The 23,925-nt window shown below is 36.0% G+C and overlaps 1 protein-coding gene across 1 annotated transcript; it reads right to left on the bottom strand.

Annotated features, from left to right (window-relative positions):
• Positions 1–1,598: 1,598 nt before the first annotated feature.
• Positions 1,599–23,243, bottom strand: LOC149786827 (interferon-induced protein 44-like). The gene is made up of 3 exons (XM_089975983.1): positions 22,944–23,243; positions 3,312–3,480; positions 1,599–1,870 (listed from the first exon to the last, which is right to left on the bottom strand). Exons 1-3 carry the CDS (start codon positions 23,241–23,243, stop codon positions 1,599–1,601), a joined length of 741 nt encoding a protein of 246 aa, XP_089832109.1.
• Positions 23,244–23,925: the final 682 nt, after the last annotated feature.

Below are 23,925 nucleotides of genomic sequence, written 5' to 3'. Positions count from 1 at the left end.
ATAATTTGGTTAGATCAACCGGCTTTGTTTAGGGCAGAAGGAGCTATCGCATGTATGGTGCATAATATCGAATATGATAGTTTGCTTTCTAACTTTTTAAAACGCAGAACAAGGAGTGTAAAGGAATGAAGCCGGGCCTGTAACTTTTATGGTAGGGCTCTTGTAGGGAATTACGTTTACACTGGAATAAAATAAATGCTAATATATCACGGCTTTACCATTCTGTTCATAACGCAAAGCATGTTGCTGTTAATGACGAGCAATAGTTAATTGGCCTGGCGTGGACTGATCAGGAAGTTTAGTGGTCTTTCAATAAATATTTTAGGAGCAAAATTTAACATTTTCCACAAATAAGAAATGCAAACAGTTAAAATGCAAACAGTTAGCTAAAGACTTAAAAAAGCAAGATTGAAAATTCTGTAAGAATGATGCCTGAGATAGGATGAAAGGTTTCTGCAAGTTCACGCAACGTGGATAGGAAATTCATGCTGGCTAAGCAATTATTTGCTTAATCAGAACCAGAAAAAAGTGAAAACTCATTTCTCGTCAAAAGTACGGTATATGATGTTTCAAATCCCGATGATATATGTTTATTGCATCTTAAATCTCGCTCTCAAAAGACAGAACATATACATACAGCAGTATGCAGGAATGTTTGTCACCTTACATATTAATTTCCTATCTCACAATTATGAAGCGAAGACGCAAGCGCTGCAAATTAAAACAAAATAATTATTGATTTATTCTTTTTATGGCATTATAAAAAGATTTATAGATATAGCTAAGTCAAGAAATATCAGTCTTGGCAAAATTCTAAAGGACATATTTAAGTTAGCACCAGTTTCTCAAGCTAGATAATCCTAGCTATTCTATCAACCTGAATATACCTTGCTGTTTGATCAGTTATAAATCAAATTACATAGAAATGCCATTTTAATTATGGAATTACAGTACTTTTAATACATAATAAACTGCAGTAATATTTTCATATATGTTTACCGAATGATTCTCAACTATTTTGTCACCTTGTTTTGAACACAATAATAAATAGGAACTGATATAATATTTGATGGAATAAAACACGCTCTGTTTCAGAGTTGGAAATGACCAGTCCCAATAAACTCACACGAAAGCAATTCGTTTGAGACATAGACAATTCAGTGAACAAATCAAATCCGATCAAAAAGGAAAGAGATTTGAAGAACCAATTTGCATTAAACCAAGATATTGGTCTATGATGGGTGATTTTAATGTGGCATATGGTTTTTGACTGTTAATTAAGAAAGGAAACATTGTCCCTGCCAGCTGACTATGACCACAGAGCTGATGCATGATTATCATTAGATTTAAATAAAAAACAAACGTATTTTCATTTTATCGTAACCCATAATTTTCACAAAACGTAAGACCATATATGTGAATGGGCCTCCTTAAACTGCATGCTTAGGATGGTGGTGAATTGATGATAAATTTGTGTTGTATTGTAAAAGGAAGGTTGTATAAAATACAGTGTAAAGGCAATAATTTCAGGAGAGAGATTTTAGTTTATAAAGTATCTGCAGACCAGAAGGAGGTGCAAAGTTTGCATAGGGTTTTCGTTAAGCCGGCTGCATGAGATCATGCTGATTGAGCAAATAATCAAGCATCCGGTCTAAAGCCTGGAGTGCCAGGCAGCTGGTGCTATTGTTAAGCATGATTTCGCTCTCATAATTCTTAACGGGCATGACACTTCCAGGTGGAAAGCGAAGCTTCCCTGAAACGCACTCCACTGCCTTTTGAACATCCTTGTTTAAGTATACGCTTGACACGTCACCCACTAGAGTCTCCGAGAGTTCGTCAATCTTTGTAAGTAGGATGATTCTGGGAATATCTGCAACATAACGAAGATTATGTCATTCATTTCGCAACTAATAATGTCAACCAGTCAATACAAATAAATAAATAGATAAATAAATAAATAAACTGCATCCACCTCATATTGGAGAGCATGCACCCCATATAATTTCATCGATATGTAATACTATATACGTTGACATTTCTGGGAGGTGTAGTGGATGTAATGTACATGTGACGTGGTGTAAAATGCTTCATATTTTGCTTCACAAGCATCATACTGTTTGTATAATCAATATGCATTTTTTTCGGAATCCATCACTACATATACAAACGTTATCTCAGTGTTCTATTTAGAGAAGACGCACACACATGCATACATACATGTATAGATACATACATGTACACAGACATACATACATACATACATACATACATACTTACATACATACATGCTAACACGAGCAGACATACATACATACATATATATATATATATATATATATATATATATATATATATATATATATATATATATATATATATATATATATATATATATATATATATATATATATTCTTTGTGTCATGAAAACCAAAATGTAAAGAGTAGTTACGTGGATACACACACACACACATACATACATACATACATACATATATATATATATATATATATATATATATATATATATATATATATATATATATATATATATATATATATATATATATATATATATATATATATATATATTCTTTGTGTCATGAAAACCAAAATGTAAAGAGTAGTTACGTGGATAGATATTTTCTAATATTAAAATATTGATAAAATTCGTGCGAGGATATTACATTTATCAAATATGTATCGATCATATTTTGTCTACGTTATTTGACGATATCCATTACTATTTATGCATACATCTATGTACCACTTTACGCCATTATGATTGAGCTAATAGCGAAAGAGCAACATTCCACTCCATATTACATCGACAGCACCTCACGTGACTTTTTGTTTGAAAACGTAGTGAAAGAAATTAAATAATTACCGGTAATATAGATCACCAGTCTTTCAAATGGGAGCAAGACGCTGAACAATAATATGTTAAATCTCCTGATAGTTAATTTCCTGTGTCACAATGTATCGTTATTAGCATAATGCAATTTTAACAACTCAGCGGATGCACGTTATTTGCAACATGACACTTTTGATGAACTTACTTAACATGGAACAGTTATGCAATATAATATTTGTTTAACTACACTCTTTTACGTTATTTCTAACTATATATATAATTTTCTGAAAATAGTATGCATTTCTCAATATTTTATATAAAGTGAATTCAACTTTTTTAGAGTGTGAAAGTGTACAATGTCAAAATAATGTAGTCGGTAATATCAGTTTTTTAATTGATGCTAATTGATGCTAGCTTGACATTACTGTATGTAAGGTATACCAATTATATTAAATTTACCTCTAGCGTTCATTCGACTTTGAAGCTCATTGAGTTTGACCCAAGTGTCTTCATCAATAGTTTTTATTGAACTTGCCGCAAAAACATATACCACACAGTGAACTTTATCCTGAAGTCTAGGCTCAGATATGAAGCCTTGGATATTCGGATTTATCGGTTCTGCACTGAACTGCAGGAAAAAGAAGTTGAAATGTATTAGATGATAGATCAAGAATTTAAAACCAAAAAGAAAGAAATTTATAAGATTATTTTAATTAATTGTTTCAAACTATCCAAGTAAGACGCTTCCAAGGACATATTCAAATCATTGTCATGTAAGTTATATATATATATATATATATATATATATATATATATATATATATATATATATATATATATATATATATATATATATATATATATATATATATATATATATATATATATATCTGTGTTATACGTATACCATGTTCACTTTTGTGATACATGTAATCTACATTATGTACCTACATACTATTCAAATACATTTATATTAAAGGTGTTTGTGTTTCATTACTTTAATAGCTGCCAAATTAAATCGTTAAGGAAAGATGCCAATCTGAAGGTTTTAACTTAAATATATCATATTTTCTTGTCCTACGGAGATCATAGCAAATGGGTTCAAAATCACATCTTCAACAAGAACTGAATCCATCTTAGGACGCAATAATGGTCGTTTATAGAAGTGTTGGTTTCAAACGATATCACCTACATTTTCACCAGCCGTCACGTGTCTTCCGTGATTCAATAAAATTGGCAAGGATCAAAGAAGCCGCATTTAATTCTTCATGTATAATATTTAGCACACTTTTCGCCCAGTTTTTAGTTTTCACCATTCCAATACACCTTGGAACATATTATCTTTCGAAAAGCTTATCTACCATTCCATTCAGATTAACGAATTGAAAATTTGTAGTTACGAAGCTCAATCCAGAAATCCAGTTATAAATATTAGTATCGCATACGTATATATGTTAATCAATATTATTGCATGCGTATATAAGTTAATCGATATTATTGCATATTTATATATGTTAGTAGATAGTATTGCGTACGTATATATGTTAATCGATGTTATTACAGCGTTAGAATTTAGGTGGCTTTATACATTGTCAGAAAAGGTATCATACAGCTAGAACATGTATTTTAATTTCTTTCAAAAAGGAAATATCCAAAAGATGTGCCATGTATAAATCACTGCAATAATTTTAATACAGATATATATTACTATTCCAACAATCTTCTAATATTAAATTTGCGAAATGATGAGATTATAGCCAATTATCATAAATAAGATATAGGTGAACAGAGATATTAATTATCCACCTTCAACCTAAGTACTAATTTCTGTGAGGATTTCATCGATTACGATTGGCGCCATCAGGCAAATTCCATATTAGCAATTCCCAGCATTGTGCGTTTTCAGTAGTCCCTTTAGCTGAATGAAATTCATTTAATAAATTACATAACTCGTACTGACTTTGTGACTTATGCATCAACAGTCAAGTAAAGGTTAAGAAGAGGTACAAAACATACCTTCCAATTTACAATTTATTAGAACGCATTTACTGAAAGTTTCATTTAATTCAATTTAATTCAATTAACTGATAATATATTAATATACTTAGAGTAGTATAAGAAGATGGGGATTTCAACTCACCCGGCGATAGCGACCCAGAAATCAAAAATGGAGACCTCGAAAACCCTCAAAACCGTATAAAAACCTGCAAACTCCGCGTTGGGCAGAACAAAGTCTACGAGAAAATTAATGATAAAAAGCTGGCTCAGTCGGTGACAAAAAATAAGACCTGATTTGACGAATCGGGGGCTGAAAATGCAACTAAAAGTTGAATCACAGCAGGGAAAACGAATTCGTCGTTGGAGTCGGCACCGAGACCGGAATCGATTTTGGGAATCTGACGGTGGGACTCGAATCAGCTGAAAAAACGATCAGGGGGGAAGCTGTCTGAGACATTTAAATACATAAATGAGAACAATTAAAGATGTAAATGTTTATAAATATAATGGAAAAGTCTCTCACAAAGACATTTTTGAGTAAAAACCAAGCGCTGGATAGCTTGATCGACGGAGACGGTATTTTACGGTCGTTAATCATCATTCAGCGATACGGAAAATTTTATGTTTTTGAGTCCGATGAAGAATTCTCACGGGCGGATTTTACAGGGCAAACTGCGGTCAATGAAATAATTCCGGTGCATCGAAAACGATATCCGGTGTTCGACTTTGATGCGAAAGTTGACGACGTTAACGTGGTCAAAGAATATTTTTCGACGTTGTGCGACTGCAGTCGGGTTTTATTGTTTCTGACGACCAAGGGATACCACGTGCTGTGCTGGGCGCCTCCAGTGACATTTGAGGAACATCGGGCGTTGATTAACATGGCCGCGGACGACAATCCGGAATGGAACGTGGATCGGATGGCTGGACTTCACAGTCTGAAACTTGCGGGGACAAGATCTGCCAAACCTGGCAGTGTTTGCAAGACATCACTGGACGGCGTTGGTGGATCTGCGGCGCTGGTTTGTCCGACGGCAATTCAGCAGCTTGCTGAGACAAGGATCAAATTTGATTTCAGTGTTCGCAATGGCTGCGATATTTCTGACGAATACTTGGAAAAGATCTCGAACGCGTTAACTGGGGAAAGTGACCAAATCACAAACATGATTAACAGAAGTGGAAATCGACTGACTTATCAACGGCGACTGGGACACTTTTGCAACATTTGCCAGCGACGACCGGATATGACAGCGTACAAGGATACATTGAAGAGAAATGTGATAATTGTCTTATTTATGAATTTGATGAACGATACGATGTTGTCTGTCAGCGTGGACATGGAAAAAGAACTGTGTGGCGGGACGATCTTGAAACACAAATCACGGATTATTTATATGGGGCATCCAGCAACAGCACGATCGCGAGTGTTGTTGATAGATTACCCGACGCGGAAAGAGATCCAAAATACATAAAATATTTACTGCAATCGCGCAGAAATACTTATCCGGGAGAATTTATATCAATGACACCTGATTACATTTACACGGCAGCACCAGTTCATGAAAACGGACCTGGCTGTAAAGTGATTCCCGACGGCGACTATCTTGATGGGTCAGCTTGTGGAATGGGAAAATCTATCGCGGCATGGAAATCAATTAGGGCCGATCAATCTGTGTTATATCTCTCTTACAAAAAAACACTCAGTGCAAAAACAGCTGCTGACAACAAAATAGAATCTTAAATCACCGGTGACATTGAATTTGCACCAGGAAGTAATCGCCGGGTTGTTTTACAATTTGAGTCAGTGTGCCGAGTAAAAGGAATTCCACATACATATGTTGATGAACTTCATGGAATAATCCGGCAGTGTTTTTCATCGCTGAAGCACAGTCGGACAACATGGAATACATTTGCAGGACTTGTAGGAGTCGCACAGAGAGTTATTGGACTTGATGCAGACGCAGATAATGATGATTTAGCGTTACTTCATTCAATGGGACGGACAGAAATGAAATTTATCGTTAATGATTACCAGCCTGATCACGACAAAGAATTTATCATTGAGAATTCTCACCGGGACAATTACGCTGCAGTATGGAAATATTTGGAAGAATTCAGCGACAGCAAAGTTGCAGCATTCACTCATAAAAAATCACACGGCGATTATTCCGTGGAAGAGCTTACAAAATCGGGACAGCGTCGCAACATTCCTAACGCGTACTATCACGCGGACACTAGTAAAATACAAAAATACTAGAACTTTCCTTTTCACGGTAAAGCCTTCAATGATAAGCGAATGGTGGCTTTTAACCACACACTGGAAGCAGGAGTTAGCATCATTAATGAGCGATTCAAGAACTTATATGTATTTTCGGAAGAATTGGGCTCAGTAGATGCAGCCAAGCAAGCCATTCACAGGTTTCGCAACATCACTGAAATTCATTATTCGACGGTGAAACACTCGTCATGTAATCTGCCGCTGACTCGCGATGATGTTATTGCAAGAATTGTTAATAACGAGCGCAATTTATCCAAGGAAGAAAAATCAAACAGACTTCCAAATATTGCTGACATCGACACAAGTTATGGACGAGCATTTATCAATTATATTCTCGACGAGAATAATTCCAGATGTTATTTTACTCCGCGGCTGATCGCCATGATGAAGAACACCGGATATACAATTACACAGACTACCCCTGACGACTATGCGACTTGGCTGGCAAAAAGAAACACTGTTGATGAACCAGTTGATGATTCCCTCGAAGATAAGTTTTTATCGAGCAGTATTGGTGAACGAATAAAATGGTCCGCGGAGGCACCAACTTGCGAAATCGATGATGATCTGATTGAGACACTGCAGAATATTTCTCCGGAGATTCCTGACAACAGAATAAAATATTGCAAATATGATCCTGACGAAAATCTACCGCCGTATCAACAAAAACTCAATTACACCAACATGATATTTCAATGTGATGTTGGCAAACTTGAACCAGCGGAGATCGAACACGCATATAAGAAAACCAACGCGGCACAACAACAATACGAGAAAGTCATTGCGGAATACAACAACGGGGTAATCTTCGACAAGAAAGTATTTAGGTCTGTCAAACTCTCGCCACGGCAACGTGACGAAGTTATAAAAGAGTTTCTGACAGAATCAGAATTACCGCCGCTGGTCGACTTGACCAATGAAACCGCAGCAGTAAGAAACCTTAATGAACTTGCCGAGTCGACGATAAAAACACCAGCACGATATAACAAAATAATAAGACATTTCTCGGAGATTTTCCCTGAAACAAAATTACAAACAAAAAAAACTAACTGTGAGAAGCATCATCGAAAAAATCAAATTGATTTAAAAAGCATACGGAGCAGAGTTAAAAGCAAATAATAAAATAAATGCAAGCCGCGGTGACTACACGTTATATTATCCATGTTGGCCAAAACCAGATTGTTTCTATGATGACGACTGGAAAAAGACTCTCGTGGAAAACACCGATGATGATGTCGGTGGGAAAGATATTGGCGCGGTTGATGATCCCACAGCATGGCTTAATTTTTATATTTGGAAGGCTAATAAATGGCTTACCAGATACGATGATTCTGAATGATAAATCAAACCCTGTATCAGTGATGCAGAAACTATCTTAATTACAATATTTATTATGTATTTATGATAGTTTCTGCAAATGAACATAAGAGGGTTATTTTTGGTTTTTGAGGCCTGCATAAAAAAATATGATACTTTCTGCACGGGTGACGTGTGATTTGCACGAGAAATAACTGTTGTTGTGATGACTGGCGAGTTTGTACGGTGTGTAGCCGATACGATCCTTCGGATTGTTAAATCAAGACCCGTATCAGCGATGCAGAAACTATCTTAATTACAATATTTATTATGTATTTATGATAGTTTCTGCAAATGGACATACGAGGTTTTGAGACCTACATCAGAACTTTCTGCATGAGTAACGTCGAGAATTGTCAATCTGAGGGCTGCATCAGGGACAGATCAAGGTCGCCAAAATGATGGTCGTCGATCTGGAAACTTTTCTTGATGAGCGGTATTAGCTTCTGTACGGTAAATTCTAGATTTTCGACTTGATTGATGAGATCTTGAATTGATGATTTTATGTCACATCGAACATTATCGATTTCAATGTCCATTACATAACACAACCGATTAATTTGTTTTCGTGTCACATTCAAGCAAGTTTATTTGCAGCCCGTTTCAAGGTGATATTTTCCTGGTGAGACGTTGCACTTCCGCGATCAATCTATCTACGGCGGCTAACGCTTGTTGATTGGAATCGATTTCCATCTGCTGTTCCTCGATAATATTTTTACACTTAGCGAGTTCTTTTTTAGTTTGTCTGGTTCTGATAAAATCTCCGCTAGGGCTTCCGATCGGGGCTTAGTATTCCAGATCGAATAAATGCGATTGTAACCAATTTTGTATTTGTTTGCGATTTTCGCTATTGGAATTTTACTTTTACTCGCGATAATACCATCGATGTCGTCGCTGGTCAGTGCTATCAACCGTGGCATTGTTATAATATATGGATAATTTAAAACAATAATTGCTGATAAATCCAGCATTTTTAAGATAATAATTACTGATAAAGCCTGCAGTTTATGACTCGGATTTAGCCCTAAAAGATTTCTTGATAACATATCTTCGACTGATTCTTTGGCGGGTTGAAGATGTTCATCCATTTCAGCGATTGACTGGTGTAGCAGTTGGAGATTGTGTTCGTTAATTGCACGGTGTAGATTATTTTGTATTTATTCAGCTCGGCGATTGCCTGTTTATCTCGTTCTGCAAGTGTGCGCTGCAGTTCAGCGACCGACTCTTGTAGGCGCGCAATAATGTTATTCGGTCAACAAGCTCACGTTGTAGTTCAGCTGTAGACCGCATTCCTCCGATGACTTTTTGATGCTCGGAAATGACCTGCTGAGTTTGTGCGATATCGTCCTCGTATTTTTGGGGGTCTCTGATTAGCGCTGCTAGATTTTTACGGTATCTTATATTTGTGTCTCGGACTATTTTGATCAGATCAACGGTATCCTGACAGCGTGCTCGCTCTTGATTGTAAGTTTTAGTCTCTGCGGCAATCTTGTTATTGATTCGCTCTATGTGTTTTGTGAGATTTTTCCCTCGTTCAGTGCCGGCAAACCCTGCTATGAATTTTTCATTGGGATATGCAGCCTTCCATATCTTATATAGCCGTGGAAGACCAATATGATAATCCCTGGCAATTTTTTTCTGGTTGTTCCTTTCCTCAAAGGTTGGTGATGGTTAGTTCTTCTTGCGGAGATAGATATCTTGCTTTGTTAGGCATGAAAATTATATAAACAATAATAAAAATCAAAATATTACCCGGACAATGGAATCAAAACTGCAAATAATCTATGCTACTGATAATCATGTATAGAAAATTATACCGGCAATAATACACAAAAATAAATATTGGTAAGAATGCCTGCGAAAATAAATACAGAAACCGTAAATTTGCAGGGTTTTTACAGGCAGTGATTTCGTCATTGTTGTTCTGTGTTATTTTCGTGTATGATTATCTATATATGATTATCGCCGCGGATATACAAACAGGGCCTTTATTCAACGAAACATATACGCGGAAATAATAATAATAAAATAAATCCAATAACGCAAATATGCAGGGTTTTCGCGGGCAGAGATTCCGTCATTGTGATTCTGTGTTATTTTCGTGTATGATTTTCCACATGATATTATCGCCGCGGATATACAAACAGGGCCTTTATTCGACGAAACATACACGCGAAAAACGACGGCAAAAAATAATCTCAAAAACATGACATTTCTGATAAAAATGCAGCGAAAATATGCAGACTTTGTCATTGTTTTCGGGTATGATTTTTTGATGATATCGTCGATGTGATATTTTTTATCATTATTTTTCTAAGAATGGCAAACCGCGACATCACAGTCAAGCTATGTTTTTTCGTCATTGTTTTCAAACATGAAAAAACGACATTGTAAGGCTACATTATTATTTGATGATATTTTCCGTGCAGTATTTTTAGGTGATAATTGAAAATGTAACATAGCTATATGGGCAATTTCGCTGCGTTAAATCTATTACGGCCGAGATATTTTCAAAATAAATTAATCATGGGAACGCGTGAGGATCATTATCTGTTGCCGCAGGATACCGTGATGACTTTTACACTGCGTGATAATGTGATTGTACCTATAATTGGCGATAAGTCGCCGGATTTAACTTCACGTTCACTGATACCAATTGCAAAAGAGTTTATGGAAGAATTTCACCGTCGGATTGATTTTTTGACCAAGCCGTTAAAAAAAAAATAATGCCAATGTTGTATATGGCGCGTGAGTACGTCAATATTGCAAATTCGTCCGACGAGATAAATTTACATAATTCGATGATGTTTGATGTCGGCGATAATAAGTTTGTCAGAATTAAATTTTATACACAGAACTGGCAAGTAGAACTCAAAACACCTGCCCATGTTGTGGAAAATCTCATTTTTTCTGATGCAGGTCTCAAAATTTAAAAATAACCCTCGTATGTCAGTTTGTGGAAAGTTGCATAAATCATATATAAATATTGTAATTATGCAAGTTTCGCCACTCTCGGTAGAAGGTTTACATTAACAATCCGAGGTCTTGTAGTGACCCAGCGCAAGAGTGTTAATGCTATCGCGGCAATATCGCTTGTCATCAAAGTTGTTCAGCCCGGACTTTATCATCTCATCGGTGAATATTTGATAATGATAAGATCTGAATCCGCGTGTGGTCACCGTCGGTAGACTCATTTCTGGTGTCCGATGTAACGCTGCCAGATAGTCTTTGAATTTTAGTTTATTTTTCACATAGTTGTTGTTGACACCTTTGGCTTTCTTGATTTTGCTTGATTCAGTAATAAGCGAGTACATCTTAGATCGCAGTCCTACAAATTCACGTACTGTTGTGAATGCGAATTCGTCTTCCATTTTCCCGATCACTTTCTTGTTGGTGACGTCGTTGAATTTTCCAGGCACGTTGGATAAGTCAAACAAATCCCGATGGTTATAAATGTTCTGATACAAATCATCACAGTGGATTTCATATATAAGTGAGTCAATGTCCGTGAACAGCAATCGCGCATCCGGATATTGCTTTTTGATAAATCCATTGTGAAAGTTTTCTTTGATAAATCCAACACTGCATCGCCGACATAGAGTGGCTTACACAAATACAGGCTTGGCTGTTTCTGAACAATCAACGCAGGATCACTAGTTATTCTTTTTTCATGATGGAAACAGTTTGATTTCACCAGCTTTTTACTCCTGGGAATGTTATTTACAATTTCAACAGTAACGCGCTTGCGGACATTCTCCATGGTTTTACCAAACACGGAATTATTAAGTTTAAAGAATTCTTTGCCAAAGTCTGATTTTGCTGCAGCTCTTCTTGAAGTGTTGGCATCAATGTAGGGTTTTAACCAGCAAGAATGATTAAACTGTAACACCCTGTGAATTTTCGTTAAAATCAGATCTGCGTCGAAAGCTTGTTTCAATACCGCATAGTGACATATATATCATTGTTTACTGCGCAAGTTTGGCACGAGTTTATGAACCGCATGATAATTAGTGGTTCTCAGCGCTAATTGTTCCCGTGATAACATGTCATCGGTGATGATCATTCGCTCTGCCAAATACGGATAATCATTATGTGAGTCGTGTAAGTGCACCGGATAATCAACGTCGACCTCTACAAAGTAACTAACTGCTGGATCCATCTCGCGGAGTTTGACTTTTGATAAATCGGTCGTCTGGTTTTCGACAGTTGCAATGAGAAATTCTTCTGCGGAGATCCATTTAAATCCGCCATACGGCATTGGCATGCACATTGCACCACCATAGAGATTATTGATGTATCGATAGATAATATAACTGCTGGGTTTTGTTGGATCATAATCGTGCAAATATTTATTATCTGCGCGGGCATATTTTTTGTGATGACATTGACTCCACCTCGTTGTCCAGCTTCGATAAACAAATACATATCAACGTCGGTCAGTAACTCTAATCTGATATTGGTCTTTGCTAGCATAGCGTCCCATGCTAATCCTGGCGCTGAAAAGTAATGTGCAGGATCTAAACCATATTCGCTCGTGGATGTCGTTCTGAATTGCTCAAATATGTCCGACAACAACAACACGTCAAAAGTCAAATACAAATCATGATAATCGCCGAAATCCTTACAGTGAAAATTATTCCAAGTTTCAATCGCGCGTTGATATTCCTCATCGGTGATATGTTTGTCGTACAACGACGAGTAAAATGCATCTCTGGGCGGCAATGATGTATCAGTCAAGACCTCTGAACAAGTAAAATATTCATATGGAAAGACTCCTTTGCCTATTTGTGCGCCGCCGAAGTGTTTTTCCGTACAAGGGAAACTGGAGCAATTCTTGGCTAGTGTATCCACTGAAAAGTTCAGAACTTGAATACTGTCAATGAAGCGCAGTTTACCAATGGTGAGCGATAATAATCGTTCTGAATTACTAGGAATGCAATTAATTTTTATCCCGTTGTCGTTACAGTAATTAACTATGTCAGGATGACCCAGCGCGTGCAGAATAAAATGACCATCATAACCACGCAGATTGTGAAAGACCACCGGAATAAACTTCTGAAATTGTCGGCATTTATTGTGTGATGCTCCGATATATTTTTTACTTATTGGATCATAAAATGGGACTTTATCACGAGTTAGTGTTTTCTTGCAAATACAACACTTTACTGCACGCGCTACTAATTTATCAAAGCTGCCATCGTGAACAGTTAATAACTGTTGTATCCGTGATTTGTTCCTCAAAGAGATATTTCAGCATGTGAACTTCTGGCGGCAAATCATCTCCGCGATATACCGGCGACAACCTTGAATACTTGTCATCGATGCAGACTGTTTTAAGGCAATATGACGCGGAAATATGTTTTTGTACTTGGATAGTCTTAAAATTACATTTACATGGCAGTGAATCACAGACACACTTTGAATTTTCAACCGGGACAATAAAAGATTCAAAATCTCCATAAATGATAAATGGCATGTTGATGGTACTTTTGTATTTTTTAAAGAACAAGATGTCACCTTTTCCTGGCTTAGGTGTTGTTGTTGCCTTTGGTTCGTAGCAATACTGATTATGCTCGTTAAGGTCTTCTTGCTTGAGAAATCCAGTCAGAGAACTATAACAGAAATAAGTTTTTGATTTATGTGCAGTTATGGACGTTCTCGCAAATCTGCTAAAATCTTTCATCCACACATAGTGATTGTTATACCATAACAGATTTATCACTGCTCGGGCTGTGTCATGTTTGCACGCAGGAGAAATACACATCGGAAAAGGTTTGAGTGAATCGTCCAACGAAAACACGTTAATACCACTTGGAAATAACTCCGGATTTTGTTGTTCTATTTGCGGTATTTGTTTGACAGGAGTCGGAAACTTAATTCCGGTCATGTTGATGCAATCTTGATACAGCTCATATTTGCTGACCCAATCTGCGTTTTTGCTCGCGGGATATAACGCCGACAAAAGCGCCCACAACGCACATTTCTCGTCGGCGTTTCTCACGTTGATACAAGATCGAGTATTTATGATTTTCTGTGGCAGCGGTTTGTAAGATCCACCGGCAGACATCTTAAATTCATGACTGGCTAATTTGATGTAATTGACTTTGTGAATAACCCAGCCAGACCCGTATGATGTAAATTTATCAACTGCGGCTGAGATATCTTGATATGCGTCATCAGCAAGCTGATCAAGATCTGTATTCTCGTATACAGTTTTAGTCCTAGAATTTATGTCCGCGGTTTGAGTCGCTGTTGGGTCAGTCGCTTTAAACATATCATTGCTGTAAGTGACAACTAACTTTATCGCGGGTTGTTTTTGCAACACTGCAGGAATTATTTTGAAGATGATCTTCCGCAGATCATGCACACGAAAATAATTATAGATCTTTCCCCGTGGGATAAATTTGATAAACTTATCAAGACCAGAAAAAGATTCATCGATGGTGAATCCGCTTTTACGAGCTTGTAATTGTCACATCACTTGTCGGTATTTTTTGATGGTTTCGATTCTTTTTGTCAATTCGGCAATTTGTGCATTAGATTTTGGCCATACAGGCTTTGATTTTACCAGTTGGATATACTCATCCACTAACTTTCGCCGTTGTTGATTTGTCTTTGACAGAGACATCTTTATATTATCCATTATATGTTTAATTACTTTACATTTCAAATTAAAAAGCACCTTACGTTTTCAAGTAATGTTTTCGTTGAAAGGTTACCATATACTGTTTGCCAGGCAGACTGAGTTTTTGCGATAATCGTTGCCGTGCCAGCTCGTCTCTGGTAGGTAGTCTGACCTATCGTCGTTGTGAGTATCCTCCGTAAAGACGATTTTTTTACCACAAGAACAGTTTTATCACCCTTATATTTGACTTTCAATTTGCATCCAGGCTGTATCTGATCATCAACAATAACTACTTTTTGCATATATGTCTATGACAACTTTAATTAACACAGACTTTCCTGGCTTTATGTCCAGCCAGAAATTCTTCCAAGGTCGGCGTTTTGTCGATCCATGTGTGAGTTTTTGTTTTTCTGGTGCGGTAATAATTTATCATACATCTATACGCGCGCCTACCACAGTCGTCACAAATAGCCAGTTTTCCACGAACACCAACCCCACATTATATACAAGGATGGGTTCCCGCGTCAGGGCTTCTTCGCAGTAAATGCGCATGCGTCCCACAATATTCTCCCACACACGGTTTCCCACAGCAGTCGGTTTTTCCCTTGAATAGCCACTTACATTTGTTTGAATGCAGCATATATAATTATGATACATCTTTAATAAAGATATAATATATTGGAATCACCTTCGCCCATGGAGGCGCCCAGCACAGCACGTGGTATCCCTTGGTCGTCAGAAACAGTAAAACCCAACTGCAGTCGCACAACGTCGAAAAATATTCTTTGACCGCGTCAACGTCGTCAACTTTCGCATCCAAATCGAACACCGGATATCGTTTTCGATGCACCGGAATTATTTCATTGACTGCAGTTTGCCCTGTAAAATCCGCCCGTGAGAATTCTTCATCGGACTCAAAAACATAAAATTTTCCGTATCGCTGAATGATGATTCCCGACCTTAAAATACCGTCTCCGTCGATTAAGTTTTGCAGCGCTTGGTTTTTACTCAAAAATGTCTTTGTGAGAGACTTTTTCATAATATTTATAAAAAATTTCATCTTTAATTGTTCTCATTTATGTATGTAAATGTCTCAGACAGCTTCCCCCCGTGATCGTTTTTTCAGCTGATTCGCGTCCCATCGTCAGATTCCCAAAATTGATTCCGGTCTCGGTGCCGACTCCAACGACGAAGTCGTTTTGCCTGCTGTGATTCAACTTTTAGCTGCATTTTCAGCCCCCGATTCGTCAAATCGGGTCTTATTTTTTGTCACCGACTGAGCCAGCTTTTTATCATTAATTTCCTCGCAGACGTTTCTCTGCCCAGCGCGGATTTTGCAGTTTGTATACGGTTTTGAGGGCTTTCGAGGTCTCCATTTTTAATTTCTGGGTCGCTATCGCCGGGTGAGTTGAAATCCCCATCTTCTTATACTACTCTTACTTATCCGCATGAGTCAATACAATTCTAAATGTATTAAAAGCAACAAATTTAAATAATGTTTAAAATTCAAGTAAGAAAAACAACATATTGATCCATAATATTTTGTTATTTCTTTATTGTGACACAAGCTTTCAATATGTAGAGAAACTGAATTCATTCGTATAAGGTATACACCTCTTGTATAATTGGTTTTGCTGGTCGTTAATACCGTCAAACGTCATTATTTTATTTTTAAGATTTAAAAACGATCACGTGCCATTAAGAACGAAATTTAAACCTGAATACTTTTTAACTGTATAAAGGTATTCTAAAAATTACTTCATATTAGTTTCATTGTCTAATTGTCACTTGATTCAATAAAATATGAATTTTTACATATAACATAAAAGTAGCACATCCCCAAAATGACACAACCAATAGTTCATTCCTCCTATGAAGGAAGTCCCATTCATTGAAAGGTTTGTGTCAAATTACGTGATCAGATTTTGTCGACAAAATCCTTTTGCTTTTTAACTTACAACAATTGGCAAAATGCGAACTTCAATCTTTTACTACACTATACCTTATATCCGTCAGGGACATTCCCTTCAACGAGGTAATTCAGATCCGCCAGGTCAGGTATTTTATTGACAGCTATGCCACATGTGTCACATATGCGGAAGTTAAGTGGAATCCCGGTCGTTTTAGATCGAACTTGGTGCTGGCGATACTAAGCATAATAAAATTGTACTTACAGTTAAAGTGTTTTCAAATCCTTCTTATTACAAAAAATATTTTAATCAAATATGGTATTTATATGGTTTCCAAAGTTACTGGTGCATTTCTCATTTCTGAGTTGTACGGCCTGCCTTATACAAACGTGGACGACACAACCACTTAGTAACAGAACCATACTTCGGAGTGTCGACTCCATCTCTCTACCTATTGTTCTTTATTTACTTGAAAAGTTGTGTGTGAAAATCGGGTTAAGAGCACCTTTCCATCTGTTTCCATCTAACTGATCATGGTTTCGATTTGTAACCCTTCTATCTCGATTTTTAAATGACCCTCTTTTGTTAACCAGCATTGTTTTAAAAAATAGAACAATATTACTAAAATGACACCTTCAATAAGTACATTATATTTTTACACCATTAAAACATAATTGCATTGCCTAATTTTATATAGAATATAGCTCGATAAACCCCAATTTCACATACTACTTAAATAATCGCAGACCCATCATAGGAACGTTTTTTTTATAATGACCTAATGCGACTGTATTTACACCAACAATACAAAATATTTTATCATCAAATCAAGTCAAGCATTGCTCATAAAAATTGTATCTGTTTGTATCTGATGACAGTATGATCTTATTGTTGTCCTCTCAGCATTATGATTTTTTTGTTCTTCCCCAAAAACACTTCTTAGCAATGTGGGTTAACACAAGAGGGTCATGAAAATTCGAGATAGAAGAGTTAAAAATCGAAACCAAGAGCAGTTAGATGGAAACATATGTAAAGGTGCTCATAAAGCCCTTTTCAAATACTACTTGAAAACGTGAAAACCTCAGCATGCATAAGCCACAATCTGAATACTATCCAACAAAGGTGCTTAGAGCTCATTCTGAAGGTCACATACACAGATCACGTGACAAACATAGCTGTCTTAGAGGGATGAAATCAATCCCATAGCGCATATCATGAAAAGAAAAAAGTAATATGTATCGGGTACATTTTTAGGATGTCATAGAAAGAACACCAAGGCAGACAGACCGAACGGTTTTAAAACACGGATGAGTACAATTTGGGAAGAACACTTGCTTGTCAATGTTCCTATAGGATAAAGAAGATATAACGATATGTTTTATATTGAACCTATTATGTTACGTTATACGTTATGCTAGGAAGATGTAAAGGGATTTGTGACTGTTCCGTTGGCAACCAATCATTGAAGCAACAATGCAGTTATCGAATATGTAGAGAGATTTGTGTTGGATTATATTTAATGGAATTAGATAAGCGAAACAGAAATATGAAGCTAATATATTTAATGATTCTTCAGAATGATGATAATCATATCTTAATCAAATTTTGCACCTTGCCATGGAAACAAAGCTACTAAAAACAAACATATAGAGTATAACGATTGCCCCGACTCAGATTATGGGCTAGAGACACTATAAAAGGAATTGTTTGGGCGATGGAGGCATTTCGCATTCTTTTAACTGTCTTTCGGGTTTTGATATGTTTAGCGGAAGATGGATATTTATATTAATTTCAATGTATGCTTGATAGGACATATCATTTGCCTTCATCGTAAACATAGCGCAATAAATAAACCTTTTATTATTATTATTATTATTATTATTATATATATATATATATATATATATATATATATATATATATATATATATATATATATATATATATATATGTCTGTGTGTGAGTGTGTGTGTGTGTACACGAAGGTAAGAAATTAGATTATATCGGTAACCTCTACACCATAAGCGTTCTTTTATGTCTAATAGGATCAATTACGGTCCTGTCTGTCAGCCCAAACACGCTCTCATCTAGTGACATAAATTACATATCTGTTCTTATATATATATATATATATATATATATATATATATATATATATATATATATATATATATATATATATATATATATATATATATATATATATATACATACATATATATATATATATACATATATATATACATATATATATATACATATATATATACATATATATATACATATATATATATACATATATATATATATATACATATATATATATACATATATATATAGATATATATATACATATATATATATAGATATATAGATATATATATACATATATATATATACATATATATAGATATATATATATATATATATATATATATATATATATATATATATATATATATATATATATATATATATACATATATATATATATATATATATATATATATATATATATATATATATATATATATATATATATATATATATATATATATATATATATATATATATATATATATATATATATATATATATATATATATAATTCTCATAGGTATGAGTGGGACGTCAAACTCGAAGCCAGACTAATACACCTTGCATATGTCACTCTATGAAACGCAATAGATAGGTCAAGCCATGCCGTAGAACACTAATGTCCTGATACCTTACATACAAATTATTCGCGTCTTTCATAGACTGGAGGTAAATTGTAGGTTACATATTTAACACAATCAAAGGTAAATTGGTGTTATTGTGGCTGAGTGATATAATGGCCACTGAGGGAGATACAAAGTCTAGGAGTCAAGCTATGGATGCGAAAGTTGTTATTTTGGGACGTTGATGAAACAACAATTATTAATTGCCTGATTGATTTTGTGTTTGTGTGTTGCTTTTTAAGCTAATTTGGCGCCGAGAAAGCGTTGAGTTTTTTTCTTCTTCTAACTGATATGATCACTAGAAACCAGCTAAAAGAGGAAGTAAAGAAGACGACGACGAGGAATAACTAGATGGGATATTAGAGTCAAATAAAGTTTTCACATAGAATGTATTGCACACGAGACATTATGAATTTTTACTAACGAAAGACCGTTAGAAGGGTGGTAGTTGGAGTGGAGAAATATTTGTCCCAACGTATATTAGCTGCACAGTATTGTATTAATGTATATGGATCAGGAAAAACCGAAGAAGTCATTGAAATATAAGTTACATGAATTTGGTCATACAATAGGTATTACCACTACAGTCAGGCTGACTGTACTGCTTCCGACCATGCATTGTTGAGTCATTCGATCTTGAAAGATGGAGTTGATCGTGTTGAAGTAACTGGACTTTCCCGCTCCAACCGGACCCAACATAAGAATCCTTGCCTGGATGGTGTCCAAGTAAGATGGTAGACTGTAGCTCTCTATTCTCGTTTACAACATTGATAATTGCTTTGGAAAAGTAATTGAATTTCGTGAAGGTCGTGAAGAAATAAACAAATTGTGATAGAGACAAACTATATTAATGCACAAAGATAAAGGTGTATAATAGAGTTGGTTTTCAGCATCGTAACTCTACGAAAATGAAGTCAACATATATTTATATGGATATATTGAATAAATTCGGTAAATGCGTTATTTGTTTTTAATTACTCATTATGCTAATTGTATTTAGTGAACTAAATAAGAAACGGTTTTGGTTTTGTATAGTAGGTATCAAACTGAAGGGTATGTAATTCAACTATACCATTATAAATATTACATTAACATGAAATTTAATAGAAATATTACATATGTCAACAGTACACTAAATAATCAATGTTCCGTGTCACGTACCATTACCGAGGTAGCTTGTGGGATGCAATGAAATGGAGGACAGTGATGGAAATATGTAGCAATGTTCAAAAGGGTGTTCTGATGTTGAGTGTTTATACGGTTGGAAAAGCAGCGCACATTTGAATTATATTGATGGGGATATGCATTACGATACTCACTGATGTGAAGAAAAGTATTTAAGTGAATAAGTATGACTATATAGATAATAGATTGTCGTGGCTAAAAGATGACTTTTTATGTACACTTTTAATGGTTTAATAATGAATGGGTTGTCGTAAAAATGGATGAAGTTCGAAAATAAATAAATATTAACTTAGATTTCTCAATGTATCATTAGCTCTTTATTAGGTAATTATTTTCATCAAACAACACTTTTCCTAAAATGTCGATCTTATGAGGGCACCTGTTTGTACTTGGTCAAAAGTTCTTATTCTAACACCATATCTGGCACTTGAATCAATGTATAATATTCATAACAAGGAATTTGTATTTCACACATATGTGGCGAACATTGCATCCATGCGGCGGTCCATTACCAGTAAAATATGCATACATGTTTCTATTCGATTCTGATAAAACTATATGAAATTTTGGATTAAAAGGATATAGTATATATGCTTTGATTATTTTCCGTCCTGTTTTTCTACTTCTTAGAGCATACAATTTTTGTATTGATTGAGGTTCGCCACGCTTATCTAAAGGATGAATTGTTACTTTCTTTTACTTAATGAACATGACTTTAAACGAAAAAGTCAAACGTGTTTGAACGATCGAGAAATTTATATCATATCGGTCGGCAATCCTTTTTAAGTTCCAGATCATTATACATTTAAAATACTACATAAGGTAGGAACTCGTGCCCAATCATTGGTTCGTGTTCTCAGTATAAACTAAAAGATAACGGAAGTTAACGGAACGACCCAAAACAGCTTAATTAAACATATGCTTTCAGTTGCTTCAGGGTATAAAGATACCTTGAGGTATATTCAACATGAATTTCAAAAAGATTATGATTTAAATTACTTTTTATAATGTGGCAAATTTATCATACGAACATATAAAAAAACTATTAGATGTAAAACATTTAAAAAGAACATGGTCTTTTTTTAATCTAATTGAAATCAAGCCTTTTAAGGAAACGTATGGAACCAATCCCTAAAATTTACAAGTGATTGCCAGTAATAGATTGAATTTGCTTCTGATGATTGTTGTTAATTTGATCATGGGATTTTTCTGAGACGAAATGTTTCAGGCATGTTTGACGTTCACTGGAGTAAATATGAACCGACATATTAAGTTGTTTTAGGTTTTGCAAATTCATAATATGAAGGGAAAAGTTCAAGGAGAACCAAATGTAAGGGAACATGCTGATGGTAAATGATGTTCGTCCATCAGTGTCAATGAGGACCATTTGATGTCATCGATTCACTGGGAGTAGGTCCGGAGATGGATGATCAGTCCGATCCGGGCCTGGAAGAGTCTGTTGCAGTGGGGACATGGATGTACTAGATGCTGTCTGGGAGTTGCGGAACTGCTGTTCCTGGATTCGCGCAGATCACGTGTTTTAGCTGCGTCAAGTTTTTTCTGCTCCAACTCTCTCGCACCAGCATTGACTTGACTGCGCTAAAGCAGATCTATTAGCAGCGACACTCTCGTAGCTGTCAGGATCAATGCCTAGGTTCTTCAGCGAAACCTTGAGGGTGTCCTTGTACATCTTTTTTTTTGACTACCGTGAGATCTCTTGCCTTGCTGTAGCTCTCCATACAAGACCTTCTTAGGTAGGCGTTCTACCGGCATGCGGACAACATGGCTAGCCCATCGGATTTGTGCCTTGCGCAGCATAGTGTGGACGCTTGTCATGACGGCCGTATTGAGCACTTCTGCGTTTGGTACCTTTTCCTGCCATCTGATTTGCAGTAGTTTTCCCAAGGAGCTCATTTGGAAGTGGTTCAGTTTTTTAACATGGCAGCTATACAGAGTCCATGTCTCGCAAGCATAGACTTTGAGTTTGGTGGCAAGCTTGATGACTCTCCTATCGCAGACATTTGAGCGGAGTCTACCAAATGTAAATCTGGTTTTGGCAATCTTGGTGTTGACCTCATTGTCTATGTCGACTGCTTGTGAGAGGGTGCTGCCGAGGTATGTGAACCTGTCTACAGTTTTGAACTTTTGGCCATTGACAATGATGGATGGTTCCAGGCAATCTTCTGCAAGAGCTGGCTGATGCAGAACCTCGGTCTTGCTGGTATAGATGGTGCGTTCGAAGTTGGCGCACGCTGTAGAAAAAAGTTCCACGCTCTCTTGCATGCCTTTCCTCCGTGCTGGAGTTGAGGGCACAATCATCTGCAAATAGCAGATCTCGAATATTCTCAACTTGGACTTTGGTTTTGTCTTGAAGCCACCTCAGGTTGAACAGCTTCCCATGCAGACGGTATCGGAGACCTACTCCAACATTGCTGATTTTGAAAGCAACCATGAACATTGCGGCGAACATGAGGCTAAAGAGAGTGGGGACTAAGATGCATCCTTATTTCACACCATTCGTAACTGCAAAGGGTTTGGTATAGTTACTCTGGTCCTGGACTCTGACAAGCATGCCATCAAGAAACTGTCGCAACATTTCAACGAAGACTTCTGGACATCCAAATTTGGCCATGATCTTCCAAAGGCCTTCCCAACAACACACAGCCAAACAAACAAAGGTAAAACACATTGAACACATAAGACAATAAATGAACTAATATTGCAGTCTAAATGAACCCAGTTATCCTACTAAACATAAGGTAGTTTGTGCTTCTTATGCCTGCGCCGCTCTTGTAAGATGGTATTAATGATACTTAAGTCAAAATAGCATTATGAACTAACATGTGGGGCATATTAACGAGGCACCATGGTATTGCATTATGGCGTAAACATGTAAGGCATATAACTAAACATTGTTGAAGTGACAAGTCAGTGGACCATTCAAGGCTTATAAATGTTTCCTGAAAAGAATTACAATCATTCATAATAGGTCCAACCCAAA

This window comes from Sinohyriopsis cumingii, chromosome 12 (genome assembly GCF_028554795.1).
Source record: "Sinohyriopsis cumingii isolate HCF-2022 chromosome 12, ASM2855479v2, whole genome shotgun sequence".
NCBI lineage: Eukaryota > Metazoa > Mollusca > Bivalvia > Unionida > Unionidae > Sinohyriopsis > Sinohyriopsis cumingii.
The sequence above is the reverse complement of the archived record's forward strand: the minus strand, read 5'-3'. Positions and strand labels throughout refer to the sequence as shown.

What these genes read in the sequence shown, in the direction of transcription:
- LOC149786827 (XM_089975983.1), bottom strand. Translation starts at nt 23,243, where the DNA reads ATGATTGTGCCCTCAACTCCAGCACGGAGGAAAGGCATGCAAGAGAGC. An exon ending in TTGGTAGACTCCGCTCAAAT is followed by an intron (nt 3,481 to 22,943) that starts GTCTGCGATAGG and finishes TTTTTCCTGCAG; the next exon opens with TTCAGTGCAGAACCGATAAA. An exon ending in AAGTCGAATGAACGCTAGAG is followed by an intron (nt 1,871 to 3,311) that starts GTAAATTTAATA and finishes GTTATGTTGCAG; the next exon opens with ATATTCCCAGAATCATCCTA.